The sequence below is a fragment of the Meriones unguiculatus genome, chromosome 9 (assembly GCF_030254825.1).
Source record: "Meriones unguiculatus strain TT.TT164.6M chromosome 9, Bangor_MerUng_6.1, whole genome shotgun sequence".
NCBI lineage: Eukaryota > Metazoa > Chordata > Mammalia > Rodentia > Muridae > Meriones > Meriones unguiculatus.
Window position 1 is genome coordinate 46,785,047 of NC_083357.1, and position 13,608 is coordinate 46,798,654.

At 36.1% G+C, this 13,608-nt stretch overlaps 1 protein-coding gene across 4 annotated transcripts in view; it reads left to right on the forward strand.

Annotated features, from left to right (window-relative positions):
- The window catches only part of Nup58 (nucleoporin 58), a 54,588-nt gene that overhangs the window by 23,620 nt on the left and 17,360 nt on the right, over window positions 1–13,608 (forward strand). For 3 of the 4 annotated variants that reach the window (XR_009594181.1, XM_021649044.2, XM_021649046.2), the window contains 3 exons: window positions 910–1,111; window positions 6,633–6,731; window positions 8,358–8,453. Coding sequence is in view for 3 of the 4 variants with exons in the window: in XM_021649044.2 (XP_021504719.1) it covers window positions 910–1,111; window positions 6,633–6,731; window positions 8,358–8,453 (397 nt within the window). In the remaining variant the exon portion in view is untranslated. Of the gene's footprint in view, window positions 1–909; window positions 1,112–6,632; window positions 6,732–8,357; window positions 8,454–9,848; window positions 11,921–13,608 lie in introns of those variants that run through there. The other variant, XM_021649045.2, reaches the window with a different exon arrangement.

Below are 13,608 nucleotides of genomic sequence, written 5' to 3' on the forward strand. Positions count from 1 at the left end.
TTTCTTACCTTGCTGCTAATGCCACATTTCTTAAGGTCCCCTTTGATCCTTTATAATAGTGAAGCTTGGAACTGGAGTATTAAAAGTGAACAGCCACATGAAAGGATGACGGCAGCTTTGAGTACTATAATAGTAAGATTTATAACTGTGTGTTTGTTAGTGGTAAAGAGCCTACTATTTTAAAAAAAATTTAAGAAATAAGAAAACTCTACCACTTTTCAAAAATTGGAATAAAATATGTAATTAGGCTAGATCTGTAATAAAATTGCTTAATAATGTGAACAGGCTAATGGCCTTAATAGGGGTGTATATTGAATTAGGTAGTTTGGTAATTTTTTTGCTTGCAGTTGTAAAACTCAAATCTTAGGAATGAGAAGGAAGACTTGGTATATAGACTTACACCTTCATTGTGTAGTGGCCAAATTTCATTGGCATAGTCGAAGCCCTGCCCTCAGTCTTCCTGTGGTTAAAGTGTGAAATACTCCTTTATCATATGGTACCCAGTCACTTAAAAATATGTATTTAACTGCTATATATTTAGTACTTCTAATCTAAAGGTTATAAGAAAGCTGGATCCTTAAGGGAAAAGTTTGTGATAAACTATAGTATATATTTAAATATTCTTAGCCTGTAATTTTAGCCCATGCGACCTGAATATTTTAAATATTCAGGAATATGGTGGAGTATGCTAAAGATTTGTGGCAGCAGCAACAAACATTATTCTCAGGAGTGGTAGAGCTTTTAGGCCCATCCCTTGTCTTGTCAGTGTCAGTTATTAGTAGCCTCATTTGTAGTTTACCTGGAATGTATAATGTGGCCAGTGTCTGTGATCTTTGCCAGCTCATTTTATACAATTACATGTTCTCATCATCTTAATCTCTTTCTCTCCTCCCTTCTCTATCTTTCTAGGTGCTTAAAGAACAGTATCTCAGCTACAGAAAAATGTTTTTGGGTGATGCTGTAGATGTGTTTGAAGCCAGGAGAACTGAAGCCAAGAAGTGGCAGAATGCACCCCGAGTTACTACTGGACCCACTCCTTTCAGTGCCATGCCAAATGCAGCAGCCGTTGCCATGGCTGCAACACTTACACAGCAGCAACAGCCTGCTACAGGTCTGAATGCATTCAAGTTATAGCTTCTTACTGTTCAAATGCAGAGAACATTATGTGCATTTTTATAAGTCTTCCTTTTGTGTGAGCACTGACAAAATTTCTATGACTTAGTTGTTCCAATCTTAAAAAAAAATGTGATAGACACAATTATAAACATACCTGAAACAAAAGGCAGGGTAGTTTAGCAATAACTATATATCAGATGTTGAATATTGTGAATTTACTGTTATTTGCTGTATTGCTATAGATGCCCTTTAGAACACAGTGTTTCACTACTGAATTACACTTAAGAAAAATATTAGATTCTCAAGATGTGATTGTACCCTTTAATTTATGGTGCATTCTTATTCTCGTACATGATTGCAGAGTACTTGCATTCTGGATGCAGTTATGTTTCCTTTGACTGTTGGTGTGTTGATGGGCAATAGGTTTATTTGGATGTACTTTGAAAACAAAATAACAGGTCCTCTAAAAGAGTCTAACCAGATTTGAAGAAGATGCATGCTAGGTTTTTTGTAACTCCAGAGTGGACTGAACTAGTAGCAAGATCAGGAAGAAGGTTTGAGATTGGATTGTAGTTAAGTAGGACCTTAGTCCTTGGTTGAATACCATTTGCAGTGTTTTTGTGATGTGGTTCTTCAATGGTTCATTTGGAATTTTGGAAGTTGATTAGTTGTCTTTTTCTGGTAGTTTTTAAAATCAGATTTGAAGTTTGACATAGAAAAATGCAGTCTTAATAGTTTACCTTTTTCCCCTTGATCATTTATAAATTTTGAGTGAGGCTTATTCTGTAATATATGTCTTTCTGACAATTCCATGTAATTCAGTATTAAACTGCAATATTAAACAGTGAAAAACCAAACAAATATATGTTTGGGTTGCATTTGGCCACCTGTACTAGAGAAGCATGCTCTAGTCACTGTCTTCACATTTGAATGACAACATTGACCTGCCATCAGAAAAGAATTGTTGATGGATTTAGGCCAAATCTCCACATTCCATGGCTGGATCTGTGTGAATGGTGATTCCCATAAGCACTATCTAGTGGCTCGCTAGCTGGCTAGAGTGTAGACTTCTGTAGACAGACTATGGGGAGAGTCTTTGCTCTAGAGTAATGGAGTATTAATCCCAACAGTATGATTTTTCAGCTCTCGTTATTTAATAGCTAATCAGTCACAGTTCGTAATCCTTAAGTAGGTTAGAGAAATGTGGTTTAGATAAGGGTTAATAAAATATACTTAATTTTTAAGAGAATAAAATGAGTTGTCCAAACTTTTTTTTTTTAAGATTTATTTATTTACTATGTATACAGTGTTCTGGCTACATGTATGCTTGCACACCAGAAGAGGGTGCCTGATCTCATTATAAATGGTTATGAGCCACCATGTGGTTACTGGGAATTGAATTCAGACCTCTGGAAGAGCAGACAGTGTGCTCTTAGCCTCTGAGCCATCTCTCCAGCCTGAGTTGTCCATACTCTTGGGCTCTAAATTTATGTCCTCTGTGGTGAATAATAAATATGAAGCAAAGTGCTTTGCTTTTTCTCCTTTTTTTTTGTGTTTGTTTTTGTTTTTGGAGTTTTTCTGTGTATCCCTGGCTGTCCTGAACTCAGAGATTCGCTTGCCTCCACTTTCAGAGAGCTTAGATTAAAGGCATGTGCCACCACATCCCCCTCTCCCTTTTTTTAAACATGTAGAGTGTGTAATCTTGAGAAGTTTATAGACACAGACATGAAGACAAATGCTTATTCTATAAATATGGGTATCTCATGTTAGGTAGGTTGGTGAAATACAAAAGTAGACAATGAGGAAAGGTCTTTGCTCTTTGTCATAGAAGGAATATTTGCTTAACCTTGCAGGACTTCTTTCACATGCTTCAATTTTACCTATTTTACTTGGCTTCTCCTCCCTGCCCCATGAGGGGCAATTACTACTTTTAGTTTGTTCTTGTAGTTTTAGTGTGTACATAAGACTTTCTAATTAGGTGGCACGAATTAGAATTTATCAACTTTAGTAATCTTAACAGTGTTTGTACTTTGGAGTTGTATCAGGTTATTGAACTATTGATACATATCAATGGTAACAATTTTGCATTATGTTTTGTTCTCAGTTTGTTTTCCTAAAAGCTTCTCCAAGGCTCTGTAGTCACTTTATACCCTCCCATTACAAATGCTAGTCTAGTCCTTAGGACACTGGATTGTGATGTTTTAGGAGTTCTGTTACAAACATGATAATGGTGTTTGGAATTGCATCCCATTTAGTAAGCCCTGTTACATTTCTTTTTTTACCCAGGACTGTGCAGTACTTTTCATGAAATCCTTTTAAGTCCCAATTTGAAACCATCTAGAGAAAGTGGACAGAGCTTACATTTTTTTTATACCCAACTTTTGCTGTGTAGATGTGGTTTATTAAAGTGTTTGACTTACTTGCATATGGATTTTTTATTTAATTGATGTAAACAGGGACACAAAAGGATGATAGCTTTTCTTAGATTGTTGCTTTTTTTTTTTTTTTGAGAGTTGCTTTTTTTCTGTTTTCTTTCTAGGAGGTGGAAGTATGGACTTGATTTTAAAGGACTTACTGTATTTTGTTTGTTTTGCTTTTGCTGGTGGTGGTGCTAGGATTGAATCCAGGACCTTATATATGCTAATAAGCACTTACTCTACTACTGAACTGCCTCTCCAACCCTCTTTTTTAATGAAAGCAAATATACAGATGGGCTTTTTTTAATGAAAACAAATATACAGATGGGCTTAGGCATGTTTAATATGTGGATGTTTTTTGTAAATGCTGAGTTCATGAAAACCTAGTAGATTATTCAAGCATAAGGTGACCAGCAGTATGTGGATAAATTCATGTATTCTTGTCTGTAAATGTTCCTCAGACCTCCCAAAAACCTTAGTAGATTTTTGTTAGACTTTTCAATATGATCTTGATTTAGGATGGGTTTTTTGTTTGTTTGTTTGTTTTTTATTTTGTGTCCTGAGGTTAAATTTTGTTGTTGTGTTTTCAGACTTAAAAGTTTTTGGTGTTTACATAAGATTTTTCTCATGTGACTTAGCTGCTGTTTTTAAGGAGAGCTGAGGCATTTGTGAGGAATACCTGCTTTCTAGCTTTAGGTGAAGGTTTGGACATGTAAGGAGTAGTGTTAAATCAGAAATGTTAAGTATTTCATCTTAGTTTCTGGTGGTTTCATGATTTTGTTTTAATAACCAAAGGAACATTCCCCATTAAAAATAGCAAGAATACATTTTTCTTACCAGGGGAAGACATTTTTATTATTTTAAAAGGTAACTTACAAGTAACGATGGTAATTACGTTAGACATTTTTGGTGACCATGGAAAATTATAAGAAGTTCTAGCACTTTAGTCCTTTTCCTATAAATGCAGTTTTACATTAAATAAAGTAATATTTATTCTAGAAAATATGAATTACAGTGCTAAACCTGATTTTGTTGTGTGAATTTATCATGGAAACTTTTGTAAAATGTTTCTTTATATGGAAATTTCACTCTAGGCAATCATTGGTCTATATTATTGATTTGATTTCACTTATAGATCTAAGAGCCCCTCATTGAATGACTATTCAGATTTCAAAGTGACTTGAATTGTTTACATAGCTTCTACCTGAAGGATTTAGAATCTGTTTTCTGATAGTGAAACTAATATATATTGTGGCCAGAGTATAATATATGTTAATACTTTGGCGTGGGAGATAATTTATCATGAGCTTTTACTATTTAAAATGTTATACATTTGCTTACTACTTTTATAAATGATGTTGCCTTCAGAATTTGTGTGAAGGTAGAAAATTCAAAATATTTCGCATCTATTGTGCAATGGAAAGTCTTGTCATTGTTAGATGCGTTTTGATGTCATAAATATGATTGCAGAAACTGTTCTGTTGCTCTTAAAAAATGGACCCACACATGACAAAAACCATGCTATTTGGGTAACTCTCCCGACTTGTAAGGCTGAGAGGACTGTGGTGTGCATTGTTCTGTAACGTCTTCTACCAACAGTGCCTCCTGCTAAAATGTGACAGTCTCCCAATGTTAAAGAAACTGGACGTACACTTTCTGTTATTTTTGTTATGCATAAGAACGTAATAAGCAAGTTTCTTTTTCCTGTTGTAACATTTTATGAAAGAGCTGCTAGTCAGGTCTTTATTCTTAATTAATCTCGAACTGGATGTAAAAACTTAAAAATATTTTTTAATTTATTTTTTTAAGAATAGTATAAGAACTCTGGCTGCTATTTAGTTGTGATTCTGTTTTATGGATAGAAGCTATTTAAAAAGTCCAGTTTCTGTCCCAGGGTAGCAAAATGTACTTCCTCATTTTGTTGTTGTTTTGTGCTTTATAAACATACACTACCTTTTGAATATACAAACCTCATTCTTCACTGGGCAACGTGAAGGCTTTGTTTTTTTTTTTTTTTTAAGTTAAATTTGAAGATGCAGTTTGCTTTGGCATTCCCTCAGCTCTGAGATGCACTAACCATTGTGCTTACAGAGGCCAGGATTAAGATTGTACTATGGAACTTACTGAGTAGTTTTCATAAATTATTATCAAATGAGAGATTTTTAGATTTTTGTATTCTGCTTAGTTAGGAAAAAAGTAGTTACCATGAGGGGCTAGTAAGTTTGATTCTGTTCTTGCCAAACAAACTCGGCCAAAATCCCTAAAGTAGCAGGTGTGGAAAGGGTGACACATGGCTCTGATTTTAAGTCCATTTTCCAGAATGTTGGAAAGGAGCTTCTGAAGTCTTGAATGTATTGGGTCTGTCAAGGTGCACGCGTGCCTTTGTAAATGTTCATTCTCGATCTCATTAATCAGGTGATGAGTGGTGAAATGTAGCAAAGCTGAAGAATAGAACTCAATAATCACTTTTGTGAACAAGTTGGAATTGTCATGTTACTGTGTAATTGGTTTGCTTTTAAGATGAACAATAAATTAAATAAAATAAAACATTGTCTTGTTTTTTATCTATTTATTATATATACCATTTCTGTACTCTGAGAAGTCATACCTAAGTTTTTGGGTACTTTATAAAGTAACATGATAGTTTTGCTCTGTTAGTGTTGGTCTCTTGATCATTGGGCTCCAATGCTGGGAGCTTGAGTTTTAAAAAGGAAAGTAAACCCTTATTTATTACACCAAATAATTGTATCAGAAAACAAGTAGAGAGAACTAAAGCAATTCTAGAAATACAAAAACTATAACTTGTGATTCATTACATATTTTAAATTGTTAGTACATTAAACTTTTGAACATTTTTTTTTATTGTAGTAAGCCTCTTTTAACTGTGTAGCTATAAGCAGATTAATTAATTTTTTTTCCAGATAAAACATTTGGGATAGATAAGCTAGGTTAGAAAGACATCTTGAAATCAAAGTTTTAACAAGGGGAATTTGTTAAAAAGTAATCAATGTTCAGCTTAAAAATAATCTCATAAAGGAACTTTAATCTTGAAAGAGTAAGGCAAATTTGTTTTTCCCCCCGTTTTTTTTTTCATACCAGGGCCACAGCCATCTCTGGGAGTTAGTTTTGGAACGCCATTCGGCTCAGGTATTGGCACTGGCTTGCAATCAAGTGGCTTAGGTTCTTCAAACCTTGGAGGTACACTTTACCTTTTCTCATATTTCATTGAGCTCTTACATTTGAACTGATGGTAGCCTGTAACACATTTCTAAGAGGATCTGCTGCTTTTTGGGAAGTTACGGTTCCATCTGGCAAAAAGGACTCTCCAGACATAATCATTGCTTTCTAGTGTTAGCTTCAGAGCTTAAAAAGTCATTGTGTCCTGTATGGAAAGTAGATATTAAAAAAACACTAAAACTAAGCAGCAGGGAGTTTTATGTGTTCCAGCCAATGTGCTGAAATGTGAACTTGAGAATTAGTTAGTTTAAATCAACTTAGTTTTAACTGAACTTTTAAAAATCAGTTCTAATGCAATTTCGGAATCCAATTTACTAGATCATATACATATTCCATCATTAACTTTTTTTTAAACTTGAGAGTGACCACTTTAAATGGAACTAATTTTATAGTAAACAGCTTAACTTGTCATTTCTCTGCACTCTGCATATTTGACTGTATACATACATAAGCAATTCAGATTGTTGTAATTGGTTCATAAATTAGTAAGGCGAGTCTATAAAACATGGTAATTATAAGTGCATTCAGAATTCTTTGTGGATAATTGAGTTTATTATATTTTGACAAAAGTCTTGTAGTGTAATGAAGGTTCTTGTATTTCCACTAAAACATAAAGAGGGGCTATAAGCTACCACGGTGGTTTAATACAAACTTTTCTATATTGAGAATTTTAGAACTATGACAGCATAATCCCCTTTCCATCATGTTCCTCATAGACAGTGATAGTTCACTGTGAGCCTAAGTGTTTTAATATGCCATTGCAGAATGACAAAAGAAATCTGAACTTTGCTGGAGGTACATCTTAGGTGTATATAAGTACATACATACTAGCTTAGCCAGCATGCATGAAGCCCTGGTTCCATCCCTAACTGTAAATACAGGGAGTGGTGGCACATAACTGGAATCCCAGTACTCAGGAGGATCAGAAGCTCTGGGTCATCCGCAGCTGCATGGGGAAATAACATAAGACTCTATCTTCAAAATAATAACAACAATAAAAAAGACTTTGGAGTTTATATAGAGAATACCTGGTGAACTATATTTGAGTACTTAAGAGTTTCTTCATGGACTTGTATGATAAAAAATATGTTTGAAGAGGAAAGTTTATCAATGTTAACATGGCAGAATTTACTGTTACAGAGTAGATTGAGGTAACGGACTGTAGTTAGTAAGGAACAGAGAGCACTTACCTGGGAACATTCTAGTATTTACAGTGTTGTGCAAGTTATACTTGCTTATGAATTTAGCCAGCTTTTTTTCTGAAATGAAATAATGCTTCAGGTAGGCGTATATTTAACAGTCTATACACATTTCAGTGGTGAAATAACTTATGTGATCTTGAATTTAATAGCCTCGCTCTTTAGAAATTGCTGCTAATCCATGAACTAGCATGGATAGTTAAAATTAGTGTTTTATTCAGAATCTGCTCAAGAAGTCTTATGCAGAGGAGTAAGTAGAAGACTGCCTAGATAAGTCTGTTTGTTAACACTGCGTTTATTTGACCTGTGGTGGTGGTTGGTTTTCTTGTGAGTACCCTGTAATCTGTGTTTTATGTGCACTGTGTATTTCTCTATTACCTTCCATTAGGATTTGGAGCTAGCTCTGGTTTCGGATGCGGCACCACAGGGGCCTCCACATTTGGATTTGGAACAACAGATAAACCCTCAGGAAGTCTTAGTGCAGGTTTGTGTGCTTCTGCCTGAATTCCAGGCAGATTAAAAAGTGAAAATCATTCAACTAAAGATTAAACACATTCTTATTCCAGTAACCCCTGAAGATCCCTAATTCTCTTTCTACTCTGAGGAAGCATGTATGCCTAACTAAATTGTGTAGCTTTACCATTGGTGGCTGTATGTAATGAGACTTCTTACTCAGCTTAGAAACAGTTAACCAGAGATTAATTTGAATCCTAGTGACTGACTTTATGGTTTAAGGCTTTTTTTCCCCTTGTTAACTTAGTAGTTACATTTTGGTGGTTTGTTTTGTTTTTCATCCAGGAGAACTTTTTACTTCTGTTTTGTACTGGGGGGTGGAAACTAGGGTTTCATCCACTCTGGCAAGCACTGTAGCACTGAGCTATTTCTCCAGCCTGGTTTTTACTTTTCACTTTGAACCATGCTCTCACTGAGTCACCTAGGCCAGCTTGCACTTGTGTTCCTGCCTCAGCCTCCTGAGTAGCTGATGCTGTAGGTCTGAAACACCAGGCAGTCTAACTAGAAGAGACCTCTCAGTCCAAATAGGTGTTAATACTTATGATTTTAAGGAGTAGTGTAGTTTATGAATAATGACTAACTTGCCTCTCTGTTCATTTTTAAATAGGTCTAATTTGCTTCTGGTAGAAAACCCCAAATTTTGGGTACCTTTCCATTTTTTTATATTTGTAAATACTGACTTGTCCTAATGTGTGATGTAGGTGTAAGTAGCATGTCTAAAATAATGATGTAACACTGTTAAAAAAAAAAATTTAAAGTCAGCAGTGCGAGTGGAGTAAGATTTGTAATCAGTAGTATCAGAACTAGAATCTAAATACTTTGTTAAGTAACCAGGCTAATTATAAAGACTTACAATATTCATTTTGGCATTGTCGTGAACATTGAAGTGGGTTGGGACTTTCCTGGAAGGCTTGGGGTTTAAGGGCAGGTGCAGATGCCTTGAACGACTTTTCTAAGATGTTTTTGGTGAGTCTGAGTAAGAAGACACTGATAATGTGTATATAATAATGTAATTTTATGCACATATAAAATTATATACAGAATAGTACACAATCGTGTGTGCACATAAAACATGTTAGCATAGAGACAAGGAAGTTTCTGGCAGTTTGAATTTTCCTGTAGATTTTAATTGTCTGCTAGCTTGCTTTCTTGGTCTGTATCATCAGACTTCTCTCCCTCAAGACACCCTTTAGCTGTTAGCTATATCATTTTTCTGTAAAGCTCCATGTTAGAAATTCAGGGGCCATAGGCCTTTTCTACTCATAAATTGTCTATTCTCAGTTAGCGATTTTCACTCATCCCTGTTTTATATATTTGTTTTTGTGATTTAACTTCTCATTTGAATATTTTCTTCCCTGAACATAAGGCTTTGGCAGCTCAAGTACGTCTGGGTTTAACTTCAGCAATCCTGGCATCACGGCATCAGCTGGTTTGACATTTGGGGTGTCCAATCCTGCCTCTGCAGGGTTTGGAACAGGAGGACAACTCCTTCAGTTGAAGAGACCTCCAGCTGGAAACAAAAGAGGAAAGAGATAAACATACGGGTCAATGTGTTGGCAGTGCTTAGCCGGCGCCGCTCATTCTATGATTCTATTTTTCTAATGATGTAGTAATTGAACTGCATCTCGGGAGATTTATAAAGTTTTGATATTCCTCACTCTGGAAATGAACTTTCTTTACCTTACCAAACATCTTTCTTGTGAATTCAAAATCTAGTCGCAGTTTTGTTGCTATTACTTTTGATTCTCCATGTAAGAAATGTTGTGATTAAATTACCAATTGATAGTAATGAAAAAAAAAATCCATCAACTTAAACGTATGATTTATCCTAGTGTTAATAGCAATGTTTTTGTTGCTAAGGTTTATGCTGTGAATATATGCACATTGGTTTCTTATGCAGATGGTATGAACTCTAGGGCCTGTGCTAGAAGTAGTTTGTTCTTTGATAAGGCCTTTAGAACTGTGCTTCAGGGCATCTTATGGATATGTATGTAATTATATAGAGAGTAACGCACACAATGTGTGCGTGCATAAAATATATATTTACACACCTATAACTCTTGCCTCAGACTGTTCTCCTTTTCTAGCGTATTCAGTTACTATGTTTCAGATCCTCAGCACTTACAGAAGGAGTAGCTTGGGATACCTTGTCTCTTCATTTGTTTATTGGATGTAAATGATTATTGACATAAGTATTTAACCCATTCAACTTTATTGTCCCCACTCTTCTGTTGTTATTTATTTATACCTTAACCCTTAGGAGCTACTCCAACTGAGGAATGCTAAGGTTCATCAGATTTTAGAAACCTTTATTACCCTACATATTCTTATGCTACAACTATAGAATCTTTTTTTGTAAATGAGATGGACTTTTAGGAGTGTATGTGAACTCCAGACTGATGTTCTGGGGCAAAGAGCTATTAAGCCAAATTGAATCTATGCAGGTGAAGGATGCAATGTTAATTCAGTAAGAACTTGTTTAGCTGTTCCAATACAGAGTTCCTTCTAATAGGGCTATTGAGAAACCAAATGAAGTGACTTCTCAGCCTCTTACTGTCTTGAGTACTTAATTTGGACTAGAGAAACTGCATTTTAGGAAGTCTTTGTACCAGCTGTAAACTTCCTGGTTTGAAGGGTGAGTAGAGCTCCAGTGTATGTGTCATGGAGGTACGTTGGGTTGTCCATGTGACCTCTGTTAGTGCTGCCCATTCTCGGTGTTCAGGGAGTGGAGAAACTAAAGGGAATTGCCTTAGGACCATGTCAGCGTGAAAGTAGATTTCGGGTGGGATGATAACATGGAATTGCATGGAAGTAGTTTAATTTTTAACATAGAAGGTTTTGTATATAGTGTTCATCAGTGAATATTTTCAGAATCATTTTCACCAAGGCACCTTTTTTCTAAAATAGGTGTGGTGTATATACATACATATACACATATATATTTTTAGTATAATGTTAGTTTGGTTTGATTATAAAAGTATTGTTGATCTGTTTTATTTATCTGCATATAACAATGATTGGCATTCTTGAATTCAAAATATGCATCTTGGTGCATTAAAGTAAGGAGAGTAATTTGTTTCTGAGCACTAAACTTGTTTTTATTTGTATATTTTTGTAATTCTGCAATCTTCAGTCCAGATTATGGAGAAGGATAGGAAAAATGTATGCTTTGGCATTTTCAATTACTATCAGAGTTATATATACCATTACAAAAATACTGCTTTGTTGTTTTTTTAAGGACGTTGTATTGTGCTACAAGTATCTGAATATTTATATTTCTTTGGGTTATTTTTTTCTTATATACATTTTCATATGTTGAACCACTGGAGACTTGTAACATTTATTTGTGGTAGGAGTCAGAATGTTGTCCTTGTCTCCTTTGTCTTCACTTTGTCCAGAGCCTATTACGGAAACAATAAAATTATTAGTTGCTTTGAATCTTTGTAGGTCTCAACAGTTGTACTATTTAATTTTATTACTGCTGTATTCTCTTTGGTTGGCTTTTAGTGTTTCCTATACTAGTAATTTATGGTCTTGTTCTCTTTTCTTTTTAATGAAAGGTAAAGACAATATAGTAAATTCTGATTGGACAGGTGACCCAGTTCTTAAAATGCTTGTGAAGACCAGAAATTTGAGTAAATGCTGGGTGGGTGTGGTGCCCTCCTGATTCCAGCCACCAGAGGTAGAGAAGGGATTCTCAGAGCTAGCTGCTTAGGGAGACCAGCCACACCAGCAAGCTCCATGCTTTTACCAAGAAGACCCTGCCTCAGGGAATGAGGTGGAAGAACATTCAAGAATGAGTCCCACCATCAACCTCAGTGTGCATATCTATACTCATGCATTCACCCATGCACATACATGTACAAATGCAAAGAGGGAAAGTAAGTTCTTTGTCACTTGGCTTTCTCTTCTGAAAATTATTACAGTATCATAATTACGTAGGTGGATATTTGAGTAAAAAGCAACGGCTCCCTCACCTTAGTCTCAGTCCTGTCCTGCCCAAGCATGTACTCTAATGCTTTTGGTCTATCTTGGCAGACAGTTCTAAAAATGTCCTTTCTGTGTGTATGAGTGCTCATTCTGCTTTCTTTTTCTTCTTTTGTACTCTCATTTTATTGTTTTCTCTTAGCTCCTTTCTAAACAAGTAGGTTGACAACAACAAAAACTCCTAAAGTATCCTGTGGCTTTGCTGCTCTCCCCTTGCGGCATGGTATTTACATTTCTTGCCGTGTCCACTTAATAGAGATTGCCATTTGTGTATTCTTTTCTTTTCCATACCCTTTGGCTGTCCAGTGATCTGTTCAGTTGTTCTCTGTTGATGGTCAGTTGGGTTCAGTTCTATAGAAGTTGTGGTGAAGTAGAGGGCCCAGAGACACTTAACAGGAAACATCGGCAGCAAGCTGGTCAGCACCTCCCACTGTCTCACTTCTGTAACTAAATTACTCCCTACTGTACTACAAATTGCTGTGGTAAATTCTATTGCTTGCTTAGGAGGCAGTAGGACAGTTTCTGTTAAGCAATTCAGTTGATGAAACCAATTAAAATACATATCAATCTGGGTTACTGTGGGTGGGGGGAAGGGAACAGAGGGAATAAAAGGCTCTGTCTAGCTGAATGGCCTTTAGCCAGTAGACTTGTCTGCTGGGCTAGTATATGTGTACAGTAAAATTTCTCTCTGGCACTCAGCTTGTATTCCTTTTCCCAGGGTTTCCTGCAGCATTTCTGATACATTGACCAGGAAGTAGTTTCACCTCTTTTGCCTCCCTCACTACTCCCTGGGTTGTTGGGGTGTTTCAGGGCATTGGGAGTGGCTGCTTGCCTAGCACCAACAGGCCATTAATCTGTAGGAGAGTGTCCTCCAGGGGACCTGGAGAAGAGCTCCCAAATGTGTACCTGAGCCCAGGCCCACGAAGCAGGTCAGGGGACCTGCTCATCAGTCTGGTAGAACCCAGGTTCATTTGCTTTGGGTTCCAGTTAACCTACTCCACTGAGTGGAAGAGGACAGGTCCTAGAGCTGTCTGAATAACCTGGCTAAAACAAACAAGGAAACAAAACCAAAAGACAAAATCCACCTCTGCAGTGACTTCTGAGCATTGGGCAAGGGGTGGTAGTGGAGTAAATTTATC